General features: G+C 47.7%; 1 protein-coding gene across 2 annotated transcripts; it reads right to left on the bottom strand.

Moving 5' to 3' along the window:
• Positions 1 to 3,580: 3,580 nt before the first annotated feature.
• Positions 3,581 to 18,703, bottom strand: LOC130107217 (zinc finger protein Eos-like). Of its 2 annotated transcripts, XM_056273698.1 has the most exons (8): positions 18,561 to 18,703; positions 17,462 to 17,512; positions 16,993 to 17,097; positions 16,237 to 16,491; positions 15,619 to 15,786; positions 14,815 to 14,970; positions 12,607 to 12,738; positions 3,581 to 5,948 (listed from the first exon to the last, which is right to left on the bottom strand). In XM_056273698.1, the coding sequence occupies exons 2-8, from the start codon at positions 17,499 to 17,501 to the stop codon at positions 5,038 to 5,040; spliced, it is 1,767 nt and encodes a 588-aa protein (XP_056129673.1). In that variant the 5' UTR covers positions 17,502 to 17,512; positions 18,561 to 18,703; the 3' UTR covers positions 3,581 to 5,037. The 2 variants fall into 2 exon arrangements, with proteins under 2 accessions (XP_056129673.1, XP_056129674.1); XM_056273699.1 differs by lacking the exons at positions 16,993 to 17,097; positions 17,462 to 17,512.
• Positions 18,704 to 19,956: the final 1,253 nt, after the last annotated feature.

The raw sequence follows: 19,956 nt of genomic DNA, 5'->3' as shown, positions 1-19,956 counted from the left end.
TGGTAAAACCATGATGACTCAAAGTTGTCTTGGTGACTCTGCCTTCTGGCCTGCTGGTACTGATCCACGGTCAGCTGCAGCATGTGGGGCCATGCACGGCTCAGCTGCACCACTCCTGCTGGGGACCATCACACCAGTGGCTGCTAGGGACCATCACACCAACGGCTGCTAGGGACCATCACACCAACAGCTGCTAGGGACCATGCTGCTGGGGACCATCACACCAGTGGCTGCTAGGGACCATCACACCAACGGCTGCTAGGGACCATCACACCAGTGGCTGCTAGGGACCATCACACCAACGGCTGCTAGGGACCATCCCACCAGCAGCTGCTGGGGACCATAACACCAGCGGCTGCTGGGGACCATCACACCAGCAGCTGCTTGGGGACCATCCCACCAGCGGCTGCTGGGGACCATCACACCAGCGGCTGCTAGGGACCATGCTGCTAGGGACCATCCCACCAGCAGCTGCAAGGGACCATCCCACCAGCGGCTGCTGGGGACCATCACACCAGTGGCTGCTGGGGACAATCACACCAACGGCTGCTGGGGACCATCACACCAACGGCTGCTAGGGACCATCCCACCAGTAACTGCTAGGGACCATCACACCAACGGCTGCTAGGGACCATCACACCAACAGCTGCTAGGGACCATGCTGCTGGGGACCATCACACCAGTGGCTGCTAGGGACCATCACACCAACGGCTGCTAGGGACCATCACACCAGTGGCTGCTAGGGACCATCACACCAACGGCTGCTAGGGACCATCCCACCAGCAGCTGCTGGGGACCATAACACCAGCGGCTGCTGGGGACCATCACACCAGCAGCTGCTTGGGGACCATCCCACCAGTGGCTGCTGGGGACCATCACACCAGCGGCTGCTAGGGACCATGCTGCTAGGGACCATCCCACCAGCAGCTGCAAGGGACCATCCCACCAGCGGCTGCTGGGGACCATCACACCAGTGGCTGCTGGGGACAATCACACCAACGGCTGCTGGGGACCATCACACCAACGGCTGCTGGGGACCATCACACCAGCGGCTGCTGGGGACCATCACACCAGCGGCTGCAAGGGACCATCACACCAGTCCTGCTGGGGACCATCACACCAGTGGCTGCTGGGGACAATCACACCAACGGCTGCTGGGGACCATCACACCAGCGGCTGCTGGGGACCATCACACCAGCGGCTGCTAGGGACCATCACACCAGTGGCTGCTAGGGACCATCACACCAGTAACTGCTGGGGACCATCACACCAGCGGCTGCTGAGGACCATCACACCAGTGGCTGCTGGGGACCATCACACCAGTGGCTGCTGGGGACCATCACACCAACGGCTGCTGGGGACCATCACACCAGCGGCTGCTCGGGACCATCACACCAGCAGCTGCTGGGGACCATCACACCAGCGGCTGCTAGGGACCATCCCACCAGTAACTGCTGGGGACCATCACACTAGCAGCTGGGAGAATCTGACATGACGATTCTGGGGACATATGACTCCTGCTGGGGACCTTCACACCGGCGGCTGGGAGGAGAATCTGACATGATGATTCTGGGGACATACGACTCCTGCTGGGGACCATCACACCAGTGGCTGCTAGGGACCATCACACTGGTGGCTGGGGGGAGAATCTGACAACACGATTCTGGGGACATTTGAGGGTTGCTGACGCACAGAATCCTCGGTATACCAGACATTTCATCTGTGGATTATAAATGACTACTTTACCCAAGACTGGTATCTGCCCCTGTTACTTCAGACAGCCTTAGATGGAGGGACATGGACAGTCCTCTAGCCACTCATCTCAAGAACCTAAAACACCCTGAAGCTGAAGCTAGAAATGTAACCTTCAGTCTCAGTCTGTGAAAGATCCAAGAGTATGGAGAATGAGCAGAATGCCCACTGTACTCAAACTCACAACACCCGCACCTCACACCCGGACTACATCACTGGGTTTTCCCCCTAATCAGTACCGACTGTTCATCATTCTGTTCTTTATTTAGCGCTAATAAGGAGTCATCTGTTCCTGTCAGGTTGTAACGGCCAACTAATGCTGCACATTACTGGAGACTCCGTCTCGGGTTGGAGGAGGCCTCCTAAAACAAAGGGCATCAGAAATGCAGTGGAGTGATCTGGAGAACACAAGTTCAATACATGTGAACTATATACTGTAAAACACAACACGACAGCCTTCATCACCTCCTCCTGTCCTCTGCCTCCATCACCTCCTCCTGTCCTCTGCCTCCATCCCCTCCTCCTGTCCTCTGCCCCCATCACCTCCTCCTGTCCTCTGCCTCCATCACCTCCTCCTGTCCTCTGCCTTCATCTCCCCCTCCTGTCCTCTGCCTTCATCACCTCCGCTTTCATTACCCCCTCATCTCTTCTTTCATCAGCTCCTCCCGTCCTCTGCCTCCATCAGCTCCTCCTGTCCTCTGCCTCCATCACCTCCTCCAGTCTTCTGCCTCCATCACCTCCTCCTGTCCTCTGCCTCCATCACCTCCTCGTCCTCTGCCTACATCACCTCCCCGCCCTCTGCCTCCATCACCTCCTCCTGTCCTCTGCCTCCATCACCTCCTCCTCGTCCTCTGCCTTCATCACCTCTGCTTTCATTACCCCCTTATCCTCTTCTTTCATCTCCTCCTCCCATCCTCTGCCTCCATCACCTCCTCCCATCCTCTGCCTCCATCACCTCCTCCAGTCCTCTGCCTACATCACCTCCTCCTGTCCTCTGCCTCCATCACCTCCTCCTGTCCTCTGCCTTCATCACCTCTGCTTTCATTACCCCCTCATCCTCTTCTTTCATCAACTCCTCCCATCCTCTGCCTCCATCACCTCTTCCCGTCCTCTGCCTCCATCACCTCCTCCAGTCCTCTGCCTACATCACCTCCCCGTCCTCTGCCTTCATCACCTCCTCCTGTCCTGCCTCCATCCCCTCCTCCTGTCCTCTGCCTCCATCACCTCCTCCTGTCCTCTGCCTCATCACCTCCTCCTGTCCTCTGCCTCCGTCACCTCCTCCTGTCCTCTGCCTCCATCACCTCCCCGTCCTCTGCCTCATCACCTCCTCCTGTCCTCTGCCTCCGTCACCTCCTCCTGTCCCCTGCCTCCATCACCTCCTCCAGTCCTCTGCCTACATCACCTCCCCCTGTCCTCTGCCTCCATCACCTCCTCCTGTCCTTTGCCTCCATCACCTCCTCCTGTCCTCTGCCTACATCACCTCCCCCTGTCCTCTGCCTCCATCACCTCCTCCTGTCCTTTGCCTCCATCACCTCCTCCTGTCCTCTGCCTACATCACCTCCCCCTGTCCTCTGCCTCCATCACCTCCTCCTGTCCTCTGCCTTCATCACCTCCTCCTGTCCTCTGGCTTCACTCATCTTTCTACCAACGGCACCGAGACTCATTCCAGCAGTTATGTCTTTTCTGTAGTCAAAGCAATTCCCATTTTCAAAGGAACAAAACGTCCCTTGACTGCCCTACAACATTCCTACAACGTTCCTACAACGTTCCCCGCTGAGGATGGACTTCATCAAAGCAAATTAAGGTAAAAAAAATCTTTTTATTTCATTTTAATTTAATTAAGAGAGATCGCGGCCAACTATCACACTACACTCATTCATACCATAGCAGCAGGCATCAAATCCCATGCATCTATAGTGTCGAGATTTGCACAGACGGGCTTCTCGGAAACCGATTTAAATCAGCTCTCATGCGGGAACAGGAAAGAGTTAACTGGGATACAAGGTCAGATCTTTCCGAGGTTATCTGTAAAGCATCATCTGCACCGCGGTTACATCACCGGTAGACACGCTGCGCAGAGGGATCAGTTCGCAATCCACGTCTTTCAAATTAGACAACAAGGTCAGGGTGATGAAAGGCACAATATTTACACTAAAAGCTCTTAAATAGAAGATAAATATAATAGTTTTGGTTTGTCGTTTCATGAAGAGAAGATCTTTAAGGACTTTTCAGAAATGTCTTGAAACTCTCTCCTCTTCAGCAAGTCATCTCCAAAAAAAAACAGTGGCAGTGATACTCTTCCTTTCATAGTGAGGAAAACCCACTATCGCCCCCTTCTCGTGGCTTCAGAGAAATGTGCAGCTCGTAAATGCGCTCGTCTAGAAAATAGTTTAATATAATCATTGTACTCTGGCAGGTATCAGTGCAACAAAAGCCATCATAGAAAAAAAAACAACATATTTAATAATAATAATAATAAGCCATCCCACCCTACATTCAGCAGATAAAAGCCTTCATTTGTCACTTAACTTACCTTAGGACTTGCAAGAGAACATGGGACTTCTCTATCACGCACACACACACACACACACGCACAAAAACAAAAAGTGCATCCTAATTTGAGGACAACCCCTCAAATACATCTATTTGACGTAGACCAGGTTTTCTAAGTTTGGTCTGCACAACATCTAGCATAAGGAAACAGCTCTGATGACTAAATGCTAAAAGCTAACCTCTAGCTTGTCAGGCGGGGGCTGGTTCAAAGGACCCCCGACACTTCAATTCGTTGTAGTTTGTGGGCAAGTCAAAGTGCACAGGGACAGCTTTCTCTTTTTTTTTGTGCATTATCTCGGTTAAAGTGCAGGAAGGGGAAACTTTTCAGGTCACAGATGTACAGTAATTCACATTTGTAAAGTGTATTTTGTGCACCAGGTTGTAATCCTGGCTAAAGTACACAAGGTCAGAGCAAGGCACTTCTGCAGATAAAAAGTGCATTGACTCTTCATCTACCCTAAAATAATTCAAAAGTGCATTTTAAAACTGATTCTTCGGTCAAAGTGCATTAAGAGCGATTAATACTTTTAGAGTTTTAGAAGAATGAAATCAGGGTTTCTATCGTGCATATATGAAATCATCGTTATATACCGACTGTGTTGCTGCCTGTTGGAAACATCCTCTTACAACCGCTCTATCCCTGCCCTTCTGAGGGCGCTGTGCAGACCAAACCCAGCCAGGTCATGGTGTCAGTGTTAAAAGTAGTTCTGGATAAAGCAGGTAGGGTAGTCCTTAGTCAAAGATGTGCTCTCCGCGGACAATGTGTGAGGAAAACTCGTAGCGATCCTGGCTGCGGTGGCCACAGATATTACACTCGAAGGGCTGGCGGAAACCGTGGCAACCCATGTGGATTGTGAACATGACGTGGTCCAGGAAAAGCACACGGCAATGCTCACATCGGAAAGAACGCACGGCTCGCCCCTCTCCATCTACAACCCGAAAAGCTTCCCTGGAGGTGGAGGAGGGCGCTGTAGGTGATCCGGGAGTTGGAGCAAGGCCCGGAGGCGGCGGAGCTGAGTGGCCTACCTCCTCCCTTTCCCCATCCCTGTCTTTGGCATGACTGGGGCTATGTCTTTCCCTTCCCCGGTGGTGGTGGTGGTGGTGCAGCAGAGGAGGAGGAGGTGGGTTGTGGTTTGAATGAAGGAGATGATGATGATGATGATGATGATGGTTGTTGTGAAGGGCCAGAGTAGGAGCGGTGCTATTGTACGGTTCATCTGGCATGCTCTCCGTGTCCGTAGAGTCCTGGCATCCATTGCTAGGGGAGGGAGCGTGACTTTGGCTCAGGGGTAGATCCTCATGACCCTCTGCTGCCTCTCTTGCCCCTACACCAGCAGCCCCCAACCCTGCTCCAGCCCCTGTACAGTCCATCCTTGGTCCTAGAGGAGCTAGAGGGGTATGAGCAGAACTGATGCCTGGCTTGAGCTCTGATAAACATGAAGGATGAGCGGTGGGGAGCCGCATGGGCTGCAGTGTGTCTGATGCCCCTCCTCCTCTACTACCTGGTGCAGGTATGTACTCTCCTCCAAGACCGGTGAACCGTGGCTGTTCAAGGTCTGCAGGATGCATCTCCCCATCCTTATCAAAGCCAGCACTGAGCTCGTATGGTGTGTCTGCCACGCTGAGGTGGATGTGTTTCTGCCCTGCAGCCAACAAACAAAATTCGTATCACATTGCAGGAATGTCTGTGGTAAACTAGAGGTAAAGGCACATTACACTAGAAGCTCCATTTATCCAAGAACTGAAAGGCATGGGGAAAATATGGAAAATGTGAAAGTGTTCTATAATGTGTGTGCATTTGAACTAAAAGAACTAAACATTTGCAAAACCATTTCTTTTACAGCCAATTAGTTTAATACATTTAAGTGTTTACATTTCCACATTTAATTCTCCTTAATGACCATTGTTGCTGAATGAGGTAGATAAGTGACTACTTCTCACAGAATTTTGTTTGAATGGAGAACAAAAAAGCAGGGTTTTTTTGTGAATGTTAATGCTTATATGCACTCTTATCTTTAAAATGGAAGAGAAAAATTTGAAAATTGAAATGTTTATGTAATTAACAGTTAATTCAGAATCCTTTGGGGACACATTTCAACCACCCAGGAGTAATCCCACCTCCGACAGTCTGGGATTCCAAAAACAATTTTAATGGCTTGAATTTGCCCTTTATGTGTTTGGTTATTTCTACACATTTATTCAGGGTTTGTTTTCTTCTTACTGTTATTGTATGCCGCTATTGTTCAAACTGGTTCATCATTACAAATATGGAAAACCTTTAGCAAGTAAATGTATTCTTTCAGAAAAGCGTGTTGTAATTAAAACGTGCTCCATTAACTCCTTCCCATCTACAACTGAAAAGAATTCTCATTCATGCTTAAACTAACCAGTGTTAACAGGTTTCTCAACAGCAGGACATTAAAGCTACTTTCTTGACTCTAACCAAGCTTTTATGATGCATTTAGGTTAAAGATCATCCTCAGCAACCAGCACCAGAATTCCAGATGTCAGTTAAGGATGTCATATGCCATGTCATAGGTTTAGGGGTGGTACGATACTGGATTGAATTCCGAATTGTTCGATGGGTTTCACGGTTCGAGACGCCCCCCCATTTCGTGAGATCGTGTGTTATTAACACTAGAAGGACCAGGATTTCACTCATAGGCGTTTCTAGCCCATTTTTGGGGGTGCTGCAGTACCCCTAATTTGAACCCCAGCACCCCTAAAATTGAAGAGATTTTTTATCTTTTACTGTATGTCCATGTTTAATAAGCTGAAGAAATGTCAAAACTATATCCAGTATATGGTTTAAACGTAATATTTTAACAACAAAAATACAGCACCCCCCCATGCTTCAAAAATGGTTTGATCCACCCCCCCAAATTTATCTTGCCAGGCCGGCCAGCACTCTGGATGCTCAGCACCCCTAAAGCTCTGATCCTAGAATCACCCCTGATTTCACTCCTACCCAAAACGAGTTTTTAAACTCTATATTCTGTCAAGATAAACACCCGATTGAGATATTAATGCATTACACGTGTTAGTACGTCTGTTAGGAAACGACTAACGCCAAAAATGAACATTTTATCAACTTCATTGTTGCTACTTCGGGGGGCCGCAGCCGGGACGCGAACCCAGGTCTCCCGCACCACGGGCGACTACGTTAACCAGTCGACTAAAGCAGTGGTTCTCAACCTTTTTGGGGTCCTGGACCCCCTGCGTATTTTTGATCTACCCTGAGGACCCCTCCACCTGATCTTGGGGGAGGGGGGTTGCAATTTGTAGAAACAGTAGAAACTGCATTTTGAATTGCATTATAGCATTTATTCACTCTTTGGGGCAAAAATAAGAGCTTTCAGTTGTAACTTAGATATAGTTAACAAAACAGAATTCTTATGCAGTAACTTTCAGATATAGTATGTAACAAAACAGAATATGTATTCAGTAACTTTCAGATAGATGTAACAACAGAATTTTTATGCAGTAACTTTTAACAATGCAAACGGGAGCGAGATCTCTTATTAAAATACAATAAATTACACTTGTGAAACAGATGTAATTAGAGAAAAAAGCCCTGTTACCCTTTATAGTTTAGGTAGATAAAGGTCTCATTCACATTTGAGTAAAATAATCCGATTTCTATAAATGTCATAGGATCTTTTTTTTAAGATATTTTATTTTCACGGACCCCTTGCAATTACACCACGGACCACTAGGGGTCCGTGGACCCCAGGTTGAGAAACACTGGACTAAAGGGTCCAACTCGTTAGCCACCGGGCTAGCGAGTCTACACATCCGTGATTATTGCAACACTGTTTCTGAATCAACTTAAAATGGCCGCCGTCCAACGCCTGTAAACACGGCGGCGCCTCGGTGGTAGTCGTGGTGCGTCTGAGACGGAATAATACCCGAAAAACACAACGGAAAACGCATATGGCTAATCTCACAAACGCAACAAGGCCTATAAATGTGAAGCGTAAAAAAAAAAAGAACCGAACATCGCGAAGGAAATGACGTAACCAACACACGTCATAAAGTGAAATGACGCACACGATGACGCGCGGTCATTTTGACCGCTCGTGGTCGTTTTAGGTAGATCTTATCATAGCTTTTTGTGCAGTTTTAGGAGCATTCAGGGAGCGGCAGGTCTGTCTTTTTTTCCCCACAGTTATTAAACCTTAAAAATCCAAAACGATCAAAATGGCCGCCATGGTCCTTTATTTTGAAAGTTTTACAGTAAAGCAGCTGTGTTGCACAAGATGTTGCAAAAGTTTGGTAGAACTTTTGCATTTGCATTACGTGTGAACACGCGCCTTGATAATGCCAAAATGTTGGGCCTGAATCTTAAAATAAATGCAAAATAGAGAACTGCAGTGGTGCTTTGTCTCTTGCTCACCGAGGCGTCCACTGTGTCCTACTGAATCCAAATCATCACCCTGAATCGTGAGCCGTATCCAATCGTGAGATGTGTGAATCGTCCCACCCCGAGTTTTGATTAATCCATATTTAAAGAGTGCGTTACCATACTGACTGTGGTGGTAGTCTTTTTTTTTTTTATCACCCCCCCACCCCCACCTTTTTCTCCCCAATTGTACCCGTCCAATTGCCCCGTTCTCCGAGGCGTCCCGGTCGCTGCTCCACCCCCTCTGCCTCCTCCGATACACGTGGAGTTGCCAGCTGCTTCTTTTCACCTGACAGTTTCACCAGGGGGACATAGCGTGTGGGAGGATCACACTATCCCCCCCCCCCCGAACAGGCACCCCTACCGACCCAGAGGAGGCGCTAGTGCAGCAACCAGGACACATACCCACATCCGGCTTCCCACCCGCGGACACAGCCAATTGTGTCTGTAGGGACACCCGACCAAGCTGGAGGTAACACGGGGATTCGAACTGGCAAGCCCTGTGTTGGTAGACAACGGACTAGACCGCCACGCTACCTGGACGCCCTCGGTGATATCAGTCTTAAGGTGCTCATGAATTGCCCTCTGACATTACTGGATATGCCAACGCACATCAGCCAATCAGAAAGATAGGTAAACGAACAACATGAGGGACAGAATAGTTACAAAGCAAAGTCCAACAGCTGAACATTTACCTCCTGATGTGACACAACTCCAACCATCGGGCTTGCTCTGAATTTAAAAACTTTAACCCCCCCCCCAAAAAAAGGAGAATGTACTTTGTAAAGTGTGTCAAAAGCCAGTTGCAGCTCTGTTGTGTTTTCCTCTGTTGTGTCTTACCCGGGTTGCACTGTGCATGCATGTGTATCATGCAGCTTGCAGAGCAGCAGCAGCCTCTCTTGCGTGCATGAGGTGCACCTTTGCCCTTCAAGTGTTGATCCACTGGCCACAAACTGGCTGCAAGCAGCTTCCCATACAAGTGGTAGATAACACAAACCTTCGGTGCCATGTGCTGCAAAGCTCACCGCAACTAACAACACACCCGAACACGACTGAAACTCCCTGTCCAACACCAAAAACACGGGTTAAACGATGTGACCTCAGCTATGTGTTTGTTTTTACTAACTGCTTGTACGTCTTTACATGTTGCCGTCTCATCGAAGACAGATGGTAGACAGTAAAGAAGGTTTTCTTAACATTCCTTACCGGTGTCGTTCCAGCCCATTTTGGGATCACAATGACTACAATTCAAGATATTACCATTATAAATGGGCATTTTATGATGAATATAATTAAATACTTGAACTTAACTGAATTAAAGTTTCGCCAATAAAAAAAAAAGAAAGAAAAGGCAACTCAGTCTCTTCCCCATGTTTCCATGGAAACACCGTGAGGCATCTGGTCTGAAAACAAGCGTTGTGATAACGCTCCACTTACATGACACATTCCCATTATATTTTTGGAAGCAGGAATTTACTGTCAAATTAATGGCATTGTGTGTGTGTGTGTGTGTGTGTGTGTGTGTGTGTGTGTCTGCCATGCCAGGCTATCCGATGCTGGTAATGTTCGTCTTGGTGCCTGTAACATGACCTCCGCTGCTGTATGAGGCCTGTATGATTGTCCCTAGGTGAGAATGTGTGTGTGTGTGTATGTGTGTGTGTGTGTCTGTGTGTGTGGGGGGGCCTGTGTGATGGTCTGGCAGCCTGTCCAGGGTGTCTCCCCACCTGCTGCCCAGTGACTGCTGGGATAGGCTCCAGCATCCCCGCGACCCTGAGAGCAGGATAAGTGGTTTGGATGATGGATGGATGGATGGATGGATGATGGATGGATGGATTACTGACATTGTCAAAAGGCCAGCGAATGTTTTATTAATGTGTTCTGTGCACACGTCATCCAGCCCTACTTCAGACCAGCTGTGATCCTTTTCTGCCTGCCATGTGCTTTATTGGACTCCATGGAGATCAACGTGTACACATACCCATAGCTGGGAAAATAGTCCCAGTCAACTGAAAAGACCACTTACCAAAAAGCAAACTAAAAAAAAAAAAAAAATCACAATTCACACCAATCTTCCAAACTCTTCCCACACAATCATAACAAACTGTAAATTACTTCGCAATCTTAAAAAAAAACAAAAAAAAAAAAACACACACACACAAATAATCCAATGAATATATTTTTTAACCCCCCCCTTTTCTCCCCAGTTGTACCTGGCTAATTACCCCACTCTTCTGAGCCGTCCCGGTCTCTGCTCCACCCCCTCTGCTGATCCGGGGAGGGCTGCAGACTACCACATGCCTCCTCCCATACATGTGGAGTCACCAGCCGCTTCTTTTCACCTGACAGTGAGGAGTTTCACCAGGGAGGACGTAGCGCGTGGGAGGATCACGCTTTTTCCCCCAGTTCCCCCTCCCCCCCGAACAGGCGCCCCGACCGACCAGAGGAAGCGCTAGTGCAGCGACCAGGACACATACCCATATCCGGCTTCCCACCCACAGACACGGCCAATTGTGTCTGTAGGGACGCCCGACCAAGCCGGAAGTAACACAGGGATTCAAACCGGCGATCCCCGTTTCGGTAGGCATAGACCGCCACGCTACCCAGATGCCCACTCCAATGAATAACTTAAATAAATCCTGAAAATGCAGGTGGCACACCATGTCAGCTAGGATATCAGACTGATCTTACTGTGACAAAAGCAGTCACTGTAAAAGCTACAAGCTTTGCTTAGAGGAAAGTACCGTTTATTTTTCTTCTTCTTTTGTTTTGCATTGGCACAACCTGGCTTGCTGACTGGGTGGCCAGGCATGGTGCCAGTGTCGTAGGATGAGCAGACTACATTCAGCCAAGTTGTAGACTCGACAATCAAAAGCTGTTTGTTATTTTTAGAGGTGGCATTACAACTCAAGTACATGAGCGCTCACATTCTCTCCAGCTCTGCTCCACCACTCAAGAAAAACTCCCATCTATATTATCAGCAGTGTACGGAGAACATCCTCAACATGTGAAATCTGTGTTTTGGAATTCTCTTAAAAATTACATGAAGATGTCATTTTGCCCCAGAAATGTTTGACCTTTACAAAATATTACCGTGATTCAAGTTCAATATATGTGTTTTAACAGGCCGGTCCATGACATCTAGTAGGTTGTGGGCATTTGTACAAAACAGCAAAACAATGAAGGATCGGGTAACTGTGAAATGCTTTGTTTTGGTGCCATTTTACTATGCTGGCTGGAGTAATATTTCAGGATCACCAACTGATAAATGACAGACATCCATCCATCCATCATCCAAAGCGCTTATCCTGCTCTCAGGGTCGCAGGGATGCTGGAGCCTATCCCAGCAGTCGCTGGGCGGCAGGCGGATAGACATAGACATGCTGTCTGTAAAAAGGTATATGAATGATTCTGTACAGGATCCATGCATATCTGCCATGACCATGAATAACAGTCGTCACTGCAGGGGATGCACAGCCGTCGTGACAAAAGCAGGACTCTTCCCCAGCGGTTGACCGGAGGTGTAAATGACAAATGTTTTGATTCTATTCGATCACTGACTTACTTTCTTGGGCAAATTATTCTGATCAAGTATCACACAGTTATTATCACTGATCGATCCCCATAGGGAGATTCTGTTTTCAGCAACAGAGCGGTGCCCCTGGGGATTATTGTGATCAAGTGGCCTTGAGCTGGAACAGGGACTTCAACCCACATCCTTGGTTTGAAGGACAACTTCTGGCCATGCCACCCTGCTGCCTGCATGAAACCGTCCGACGAGATTAAAGCCCACAGTAGCATCCTTTACGCGAGAATGTTGCACATAAATCAAAGACCGACACCTGTATGACCGGTGACTTCTCCATCACCTCAACCTTTGCACATTTAAATCAAGTGCTCACCTACAAATTTCTGTGGTGTAGATCTCTTGCGCTTGGTGATGCTGTTGGTCAGCCGATCAATGAAAGCCATCTTGTCAGAAGAAGGTTGCAGAAGAGAGTCGGGTATAAACTCAAGCTCTCTCATGTCCTCTCCTACACAGAGGTGAAAGACTTCCAAGATTATTTTTCTAAATTACTCAGTAGTGTTTAGTTTCCATGAATAGCATCGGTAAATTTAATGCAAAGGTTAAAAAATTAAGTTTCAGTCACAAGCAAAATAAAATATTTTGAGTGAAGAACATGACTAAAGAAGGTCAGAGACTTGTCCTATTAACAGTTACCTTGGTTGGGATCTAGTATAACACTATACTAGCTAGATCGATGTTACACTACATTATACTGTGATTTAGATTAACTCAAGCCCCTGTTCCCATCTGGACAATGTAGTCTGAACACTAGAACGACCAAGGCCGCCATTTTGATGGGTTCGGATTTTCAAAGTTGAATAACTTCGCGGGGGAAAAAGGATACAGACCTGCTGCTCCATGAATGCTCCTAAAATTGCATATATTTGCATTAAAATTAGTTTTAGATCAATTGCACAAAAAAATGATATGATAAGATCTACCTAAAACGACCATGAGCCGTCAAAAAGACCTCATCCTCACATGGGCGTCACGCATTATTATGAATCCCACGGCACTTCTTGGCAAGACACGCCCCGTGTAGCATCCGGGCACTAGGATTCTAGGAAGACCTGCCCCTACTCTGCCTCTGATTAGCTAACCTTAACCCTGCTCTAACCCTAACCTTGACTAACCCAACCAACGGAGGCGACGAGTACTGGCCAATCTGGCTAATCCTAACGCTTGAACGCTACGCGGGGCGTGTCTTGCCTAGAAGTGTCGTGGGATTCATAATAACGCGTCCGGGTAGCGTAGCGGTCTATTCCGTTGCCTACCAATACGGGGATCGCCAGTTCAAATCCTTGTGTTACCTCTGGCTTGGTCGAGCGTCCCTACAGACACAATTGGCCGTGTCTGCAGGAGGGAAGCCGGATGTGGGTATGTGTCCTGGTCACTGTACTAGCGCCTACTCTGGTCTGTCGGTGTGCATGTTCGTGGGGGAGGGGGAACTGGGGGGAATAGCGTGATCCTCCCACGCGCTATGTCCCCGACAAGACTCCTCACTGTCAGGTGAAAAGAAGCGGCTGGCAACTCCACATGTATCGGAGGAGGCACGTGGTAGTCTGCAGCCTTCCCCGGATCGGCAGAGGGGGTGGAGCAGTGACCGACATGGCTCGGAAGAGTGGGGAAATTGGCCAGATACAACTGGGGAGAAAAAATCCAAAAAAAGAAGAAGAGACCGCATGTAATTTGCGTGTCATCATGCACGTCATGTCAGTATTTATGACGTGTGTTGGTCGCGTCATTTCCTTCGTGAAGTTCATTGCTCTGTCCTAGAAACACACTAGCGCCCTCCAGTGCAGAGAAATAGTCTAAACTTGATTTTGATTATGTCCAACATGTCTGGTTACAGACAACGTTACAGACGCACCATGACTACCACCGAGGTGTTGCAGTATTTACAGGCGCTGGACAGTGGCCATTTTTAATTGTTTGAAAAACAGTATTAAAGTTGTTAAAATGTAAATTTTGGTGTCAGTTAGTTTCTTAACAGACATATTAACATGTGTAATGCATTAATATCTCAATTGCGTATTTATCTTGACAACCGTGATCTTGACAAACCGTTGGCAGTCATTTTGGTTGTTCTAGTAGTTTTTAAGTTCCGGTCATTGTTTGGGACTGTTTCAATTAGTATTTTCAGATCTTTTTTTACATTTCACGTTTTATAGGCCTTGTTATGTTTGTTAGATTAGCAATATGTGTTTTCCGGTTTGTTTTTCAGGCAATATTTTCACTTTTTCAATTTTGCTATTCCAAGTTCGACCATGTCGCTCTGAAGTTTAAATTGTTTAAAAATAGTATTATAGTTGTTAGAATATTAATTTTGGTGTCAGTTAGTTTCATAACAGACATACTAACATATGCAATGCATTAAAATCTCAACTGGGTATTTATCTTGACAGAATAGAGAGTTTAAAAACCGGCCGTCATTTTGATGGCCCATGGTCGTGTTAGGTAGAAGTGAAATCCCGGTCGTTCTAGTGTTAATTTCCCATGTTGCTTTTAGTTGCCATGCATCTCTGTGGCTGTTTTAACATACCTATACTGGAATTTGGAGCACTGCTTTGCTGCTGTGTCTCCAGGCTTTGTAGGTAACTGTGGCATCGCTCTCGGTGCTCCTCCAGGGTACTTTGCTGCTTGTAACTGCGACCACAGAAACTACACTTATAGGGCTTCCCTCCAGTCGGAGATGATACTGGAGACAAAGAGGGCTGCATTATTATTTAGCAAAGGTCCAGAGGCAAAACTATAACTGTTCATCAAATATATGCCCAACATGTGGTACATCTATTTTTATTCAGGGGAGCCTGGTGCATAACCATCGTTATGTAAGCAAGCACATATACCCTGTAATGGCTAGAATTCGCACTTGGGGGGGGGGGGATTCGATTCACAATGTTCCAGATCCTGCCCATATCCAATCTCCCATAAAAGGTATCAAGAAGGAACATTAAATCATGAAGACAATATCTTCAGCAACAAATAACTTTCAATAATCACCGTCTATTTCATAAATGTTTGAATAGATACTCTGCCATAGATCAAATTAACAAATGAACATCTTCATGAGTTCCCAATCAATGCTCATGGAGGCCCACAGGCTTATCACAGAGAAACTCCCGATCTGAATTCTGCTTGTGCCTGGGAATGATTGTGCGAGTCAGAAAAGCCAGAATGCTTGAGGACCTACATTGTTAGCATGACTGGGGATAAAGAATGAAAGGCTAGTTTGGCACAAGGCGCAATGTGTTTATCATTTATGGTCAAACTAAAGAAGAGGAACGTGTGTGTATTACTTTCATGCAAAATTGTAAATTTTTATATATGCGAGGGTCCCTCTCACCCGAATGAGTGCGAAGGTGGCCAGTAAGAGCGTCTCGTCTACGACAGGCATAGCTGCAGAAGGGGCATTTAAAGGGCTTCTCCCCTGAGTGCAGCTTTATGTGACGAAGCAGGTTACCCTTCTGAGTGAAGGAGGCGCCGCACTGATTACACTGGAATGGCCGCTCACCTGTGAGTAGATTGAACCAGTAACCAGTTATTTAAGGGTCTTTTGGTAACTCAGGATGTCTGATGCAACAAGTAGTAGTAGATTCTCTCCAGGATAAGCAAAATGAAATGGAGGACCCAACTTGCACTGGGGCATTGTGAAATTGTAAAAAAAGACATCTATCAATAAGTCTGCCAGCTGCTAATGCCAAAGCTCTTGTCAAAATCCTAACAGTTCATTAAGCTGCAAAACTGTTTTGATGTCAATTTTCAAACAGGTTTGCATAAAGAAGATACCAGCTCCGCAACTCTACACTGAAGAATGGGATACCTGCTCTATTGCAATTACAAGTCAAACACCTATGTTTGCTCTTTCTAATAAGTCTAGTAAACACCAAACTAACCTTGTTGTGCTCTCCTACAAAGGAAGGACTAATCAATCAATCAATCACTCAATTAATTGATCAGTCACCTGTGTGGCTGCGTTTGTGCACCATGAGGACATTGGGCCCGATGCAGATCATTCCACAGATATCACACTTAAGCTTTCCATTTGGCAGCCTGGTGGCTCCTGTGGGCATGGTGTCGGGACTTGCAAGCTCCCTGTAGCCTCCACCAGCCTCGTTTCCTTGCTCTGGACCCCCCTCCTCTATCCGCTCTCCTCTTTCATCCTCTGTACCTCGACCTGGCTCTTCATCACTGTACAGCTCCACTTTAATGGAGTTGGCTAGAGAGGGACAAAAGGAAAAAAGGACTTGAGAGACCTAAGGGAGAAAGTGTGTAATTTGTTATAAAGGAGAAAGAATTTTTTTAGAAGGAGACATTAAGAAACACAATTCACCCTTGAAAATTAGTGTCTGTGTTTAGAGGATTACAATATTTTGTTACTACATAAAACGGTGCTCTCTTTAAAAACAAACACAGCCCAAAATTAACAGGCAAAATTGAATGGAAATATCCTCCATTTAATTCCAGCTCGAAATACATTACTTTCTGCAAGCTGGCCTTTTCTTTTGAGTACTTTTAGAAGGATCAAAGTTGTGTGCAGATGGCAATTTCAAATTTATGTTTGAACACTCAAATAAGTGGTAGCTCCATGACAAGCGGATTGGGAAATTGGAAATATTACATTGTAAAGACGTATATTGTGGAAAAACTTGAGATGTTATGTTTGGGCAAAACACGACAATCATAATCCGCTGTTATTTCCTTTTGAGTATGCACTGACCACTGAGGGAGCGAGTTGGAGATGTGTGCTGGCTGTTAGGGGTGCTCACTGTTGCACCTCCAAGGGTGCCAGAAAAATCCCTCTCCATTGAAGAGTCTCCGCTAGCTGCAGCCCCAAAGAAACCAGAAGTTAAGTTTGCCACTTTAGCACCAGGTCAGCATTTGAATGCCAATATATCATTTAAAACAGTGTTTCTCAACCCAGTCCTCAAGGAACCCCTATCCTGCAGATTTTCTTTGCAACCCTGAATTAGGTACCTGTTTGTAGTAATTCAGCAGTGAATGTCAGAGTTTGCACATCTTGCATAATTAAGTGCTTTGAGATCATTGGTTGAGTAAGTACAAGCAGAGCTACCTATGCAGGGTTACAACGAAAATCTGCAGGATAGGGGGGTCCTTGAGGACTGGGTTGAGAAACACCGATTTAAAACCACCAAGTTTCCCGAGGGGGGGGGGTAGGGGGGTCATACCTGATACGTAAGACCGGCCATTGCAGTCATCAGCATCCATACTCTCACAAGCTGAAATAGCACAAGTATTTCAGATGAAGAGTTAAAACACAGAACAGACTTAAATCCCCCATTTAGTTCTCTTTATCACCTCCTCTTTACACTCCCAACAACATGAACGCTTTGACAACTGATGCGAACCCAAAACCATGAATTACAGCCATCTAGCTGGTTAGATTTAAACCTACTTTACAGTCCCCTTGTTACCTAACGTTACGCATCAAATATCTCCAATAACTTGTTTGTCGCCAACACTCACGCCTCAGTGATGAAAGAGCCCAAGGCAAGCTAACAAAGTTAGGCTAAGATTAGCCAACTGGTTGGCGTTAACTTGCAACCCCCTTGGAGGCCCTGGATTTCGGACAACGACGCTAATTGGCCGACTGTTGGCCGGCAACGAGTGTTAAAAGATGCTAAAGCTAACAGATGAGCTCAACACCTGAAATTAGCCTATACACGTTACCCTGCGAAAGGCTGGCTCACGACAACATTAGAAAAACATGCTAACGAAAGACTGGGACTCGGGACATGGTCACAGCTGCCTTAAACGCTAATTTGGGGTTATGTCGGAATATCTTTGCCTCGGCGTCGGGAGTTAAAGACGCCGCTTTACGGGCTTTTTGGCGTCCAAACAAACGTCTTTTAGCGTTACCTGTCGGCCTCTGCGTGGCTAGCTAACGTGAAGCTAGCTTACAGAGCGACGCGAAAATAACCGTCGCGGATCCGCCGACGCGAACGTCAGAAGTTGCGGAGCCCCAGCGGCTCGCCACAAGCGGCAGGCCACAAAGCCATCGCCAAGCAACCGGAGCTCACGTAACCGCCGCCAAAACTTGTCACGTTAACTACCGAGCCATGGTGAGCGGACGCGGCGTTCCATTCGGTTCGGCACGACCGGCTAGCATCGACTAGCTAGTTAGCTAGCCGCCGCACTCCATGTTTCCGTAACGGTTGCTATGGCACCCACCGCGTCCCAAAAAAAAGGGCCACGGCGTACGTCTCTACACACGGCTTTGCGTCACTAAATGGCTGCTCGCTCTCCAGTAGTTTTCGACCGACTCACTTTGTTTCGAGGCGCCGGTCACTTGTGGAGCATCCTCCAAGCGGCGCCGCTCTCACACGGTACCCGTCCCTCCGGGGGTCGCGTCAGACCGCTCGTTCTTTATTTGCTTAATTTCCCTTGTGACGACAACATCTCCCGGTACCTTTCAGCATCCGGTGCCGTCGACCTCTCCTTCCTCTTCTCGCTTTCCGTTCGGGGGGGGGGGGGGCTGACGCTCGCCAGCGTCATGCCGCCATCCATCGATCCTTCGGCGCGTTTTCCAAAATCGTGCGACTGTTTCTTCCGCCCAGGGGCGGATCTACAGAGGTGGCAGCAGGGGTGGCGGCTGCCACCTCTGGGACACAGTCTTGCCACCCCTGTTGCCACCCCGTTTATAAATCAGATAATATGTTTTTAAAGTATATGTTATGTACGTGCATGGTGAAGGTCAATGAGACCCGCACCAAACTCATCTCAAACAGAAGTCGCCGATTTAGAATCCCCCCTCCCCCTCACCAGGGGCGGATCTACAGGGGTGGCAAAGGGGTGGCAGCTGCCACCTCTGGGACACAGTCTTGCCACCCCTTTGCCACCCCAGGAAAAAATCTCTAGATCCACCACTGCTTCCGCCTATATCCTTCTTATAGACTTGAGGAATGGGGAATGCAAAAAAAAAAAAAATCCTAAACGTTCCAGTGGCGGCTGGTGCTAATTGTTTTTTGGGGGGGGTGTTATGTATGCACACATCGACAGTGCTGCATTTAATTTGGTGCTGTTCTATTGTGCTGGGATCGATTGGTGATGCCTGCGGGCTCTGGGTTGTTTGATCGGGTCTGCCTTTGATGCTGTGTCAGTCTAAATAAAGAATGCCACGGAGAGGTTGTGTCAAGCGACAGCGCTGTGTCCTGACGTGATTTAAAAATACAATATTGGCGACGAGGATGGCTGATATCTCTCTCCCACCACCTGCCCCCTTCCTGGCATTACCTGGCGAGCCTCCGGTACCATGGACTCGCTGGCTACATAGTTTTGAAAATTACATCATCGCCTCAGGGCTCGACGACGTGAGCCAGGCTAGGAAGACGGCTCTGTTGCTACACTGCTTGGGAGCAGAGGGTCATCGTGTGCTCGGGTCTCTGGGGAACGTCACAAGCTTTGCCGAAGCTGTGGGACTTATGAGCACCCATTTCGCTGCTCCACAGAGTGCCCTCCTTCGGCGATTTATATTCCGTCAGCGACACCAACTGCCTGGGGAGTCTGTGCGGCAGTACGTAGCTAATTTGCGAGGGCTAGCTAGCTCATGCAAGTTTGGCGCGCTTCAGGACGAGATGGTTCGCGACCAGCTAATCGAACACACCAACAACGCAAAGGTGCGTGAGACTCTCCTGCTGGAAAAAGACGATCTGCTGCTGTCCAC

The sequence above is a fragment of the Lampris incognitus genome, chromosome 2, assembly GCF_029633865.1.
Source record: "Lampris incognitus isolate fLamInc1 chromosome 2, fLamInc1.hap2, whole genome shotgun sequence".
Lineage (NCBI taxonomy): Eukaryota > Metazoa > Chordata > Actinopteri > Lampriformes > Lampridae > Lampris > Lampris incognitus.
The sequence above is the reverse complement of the archived record's forward strand: the minus strand, read 5'-3'. Positions and strand labels throughout refer to the sequence as shown.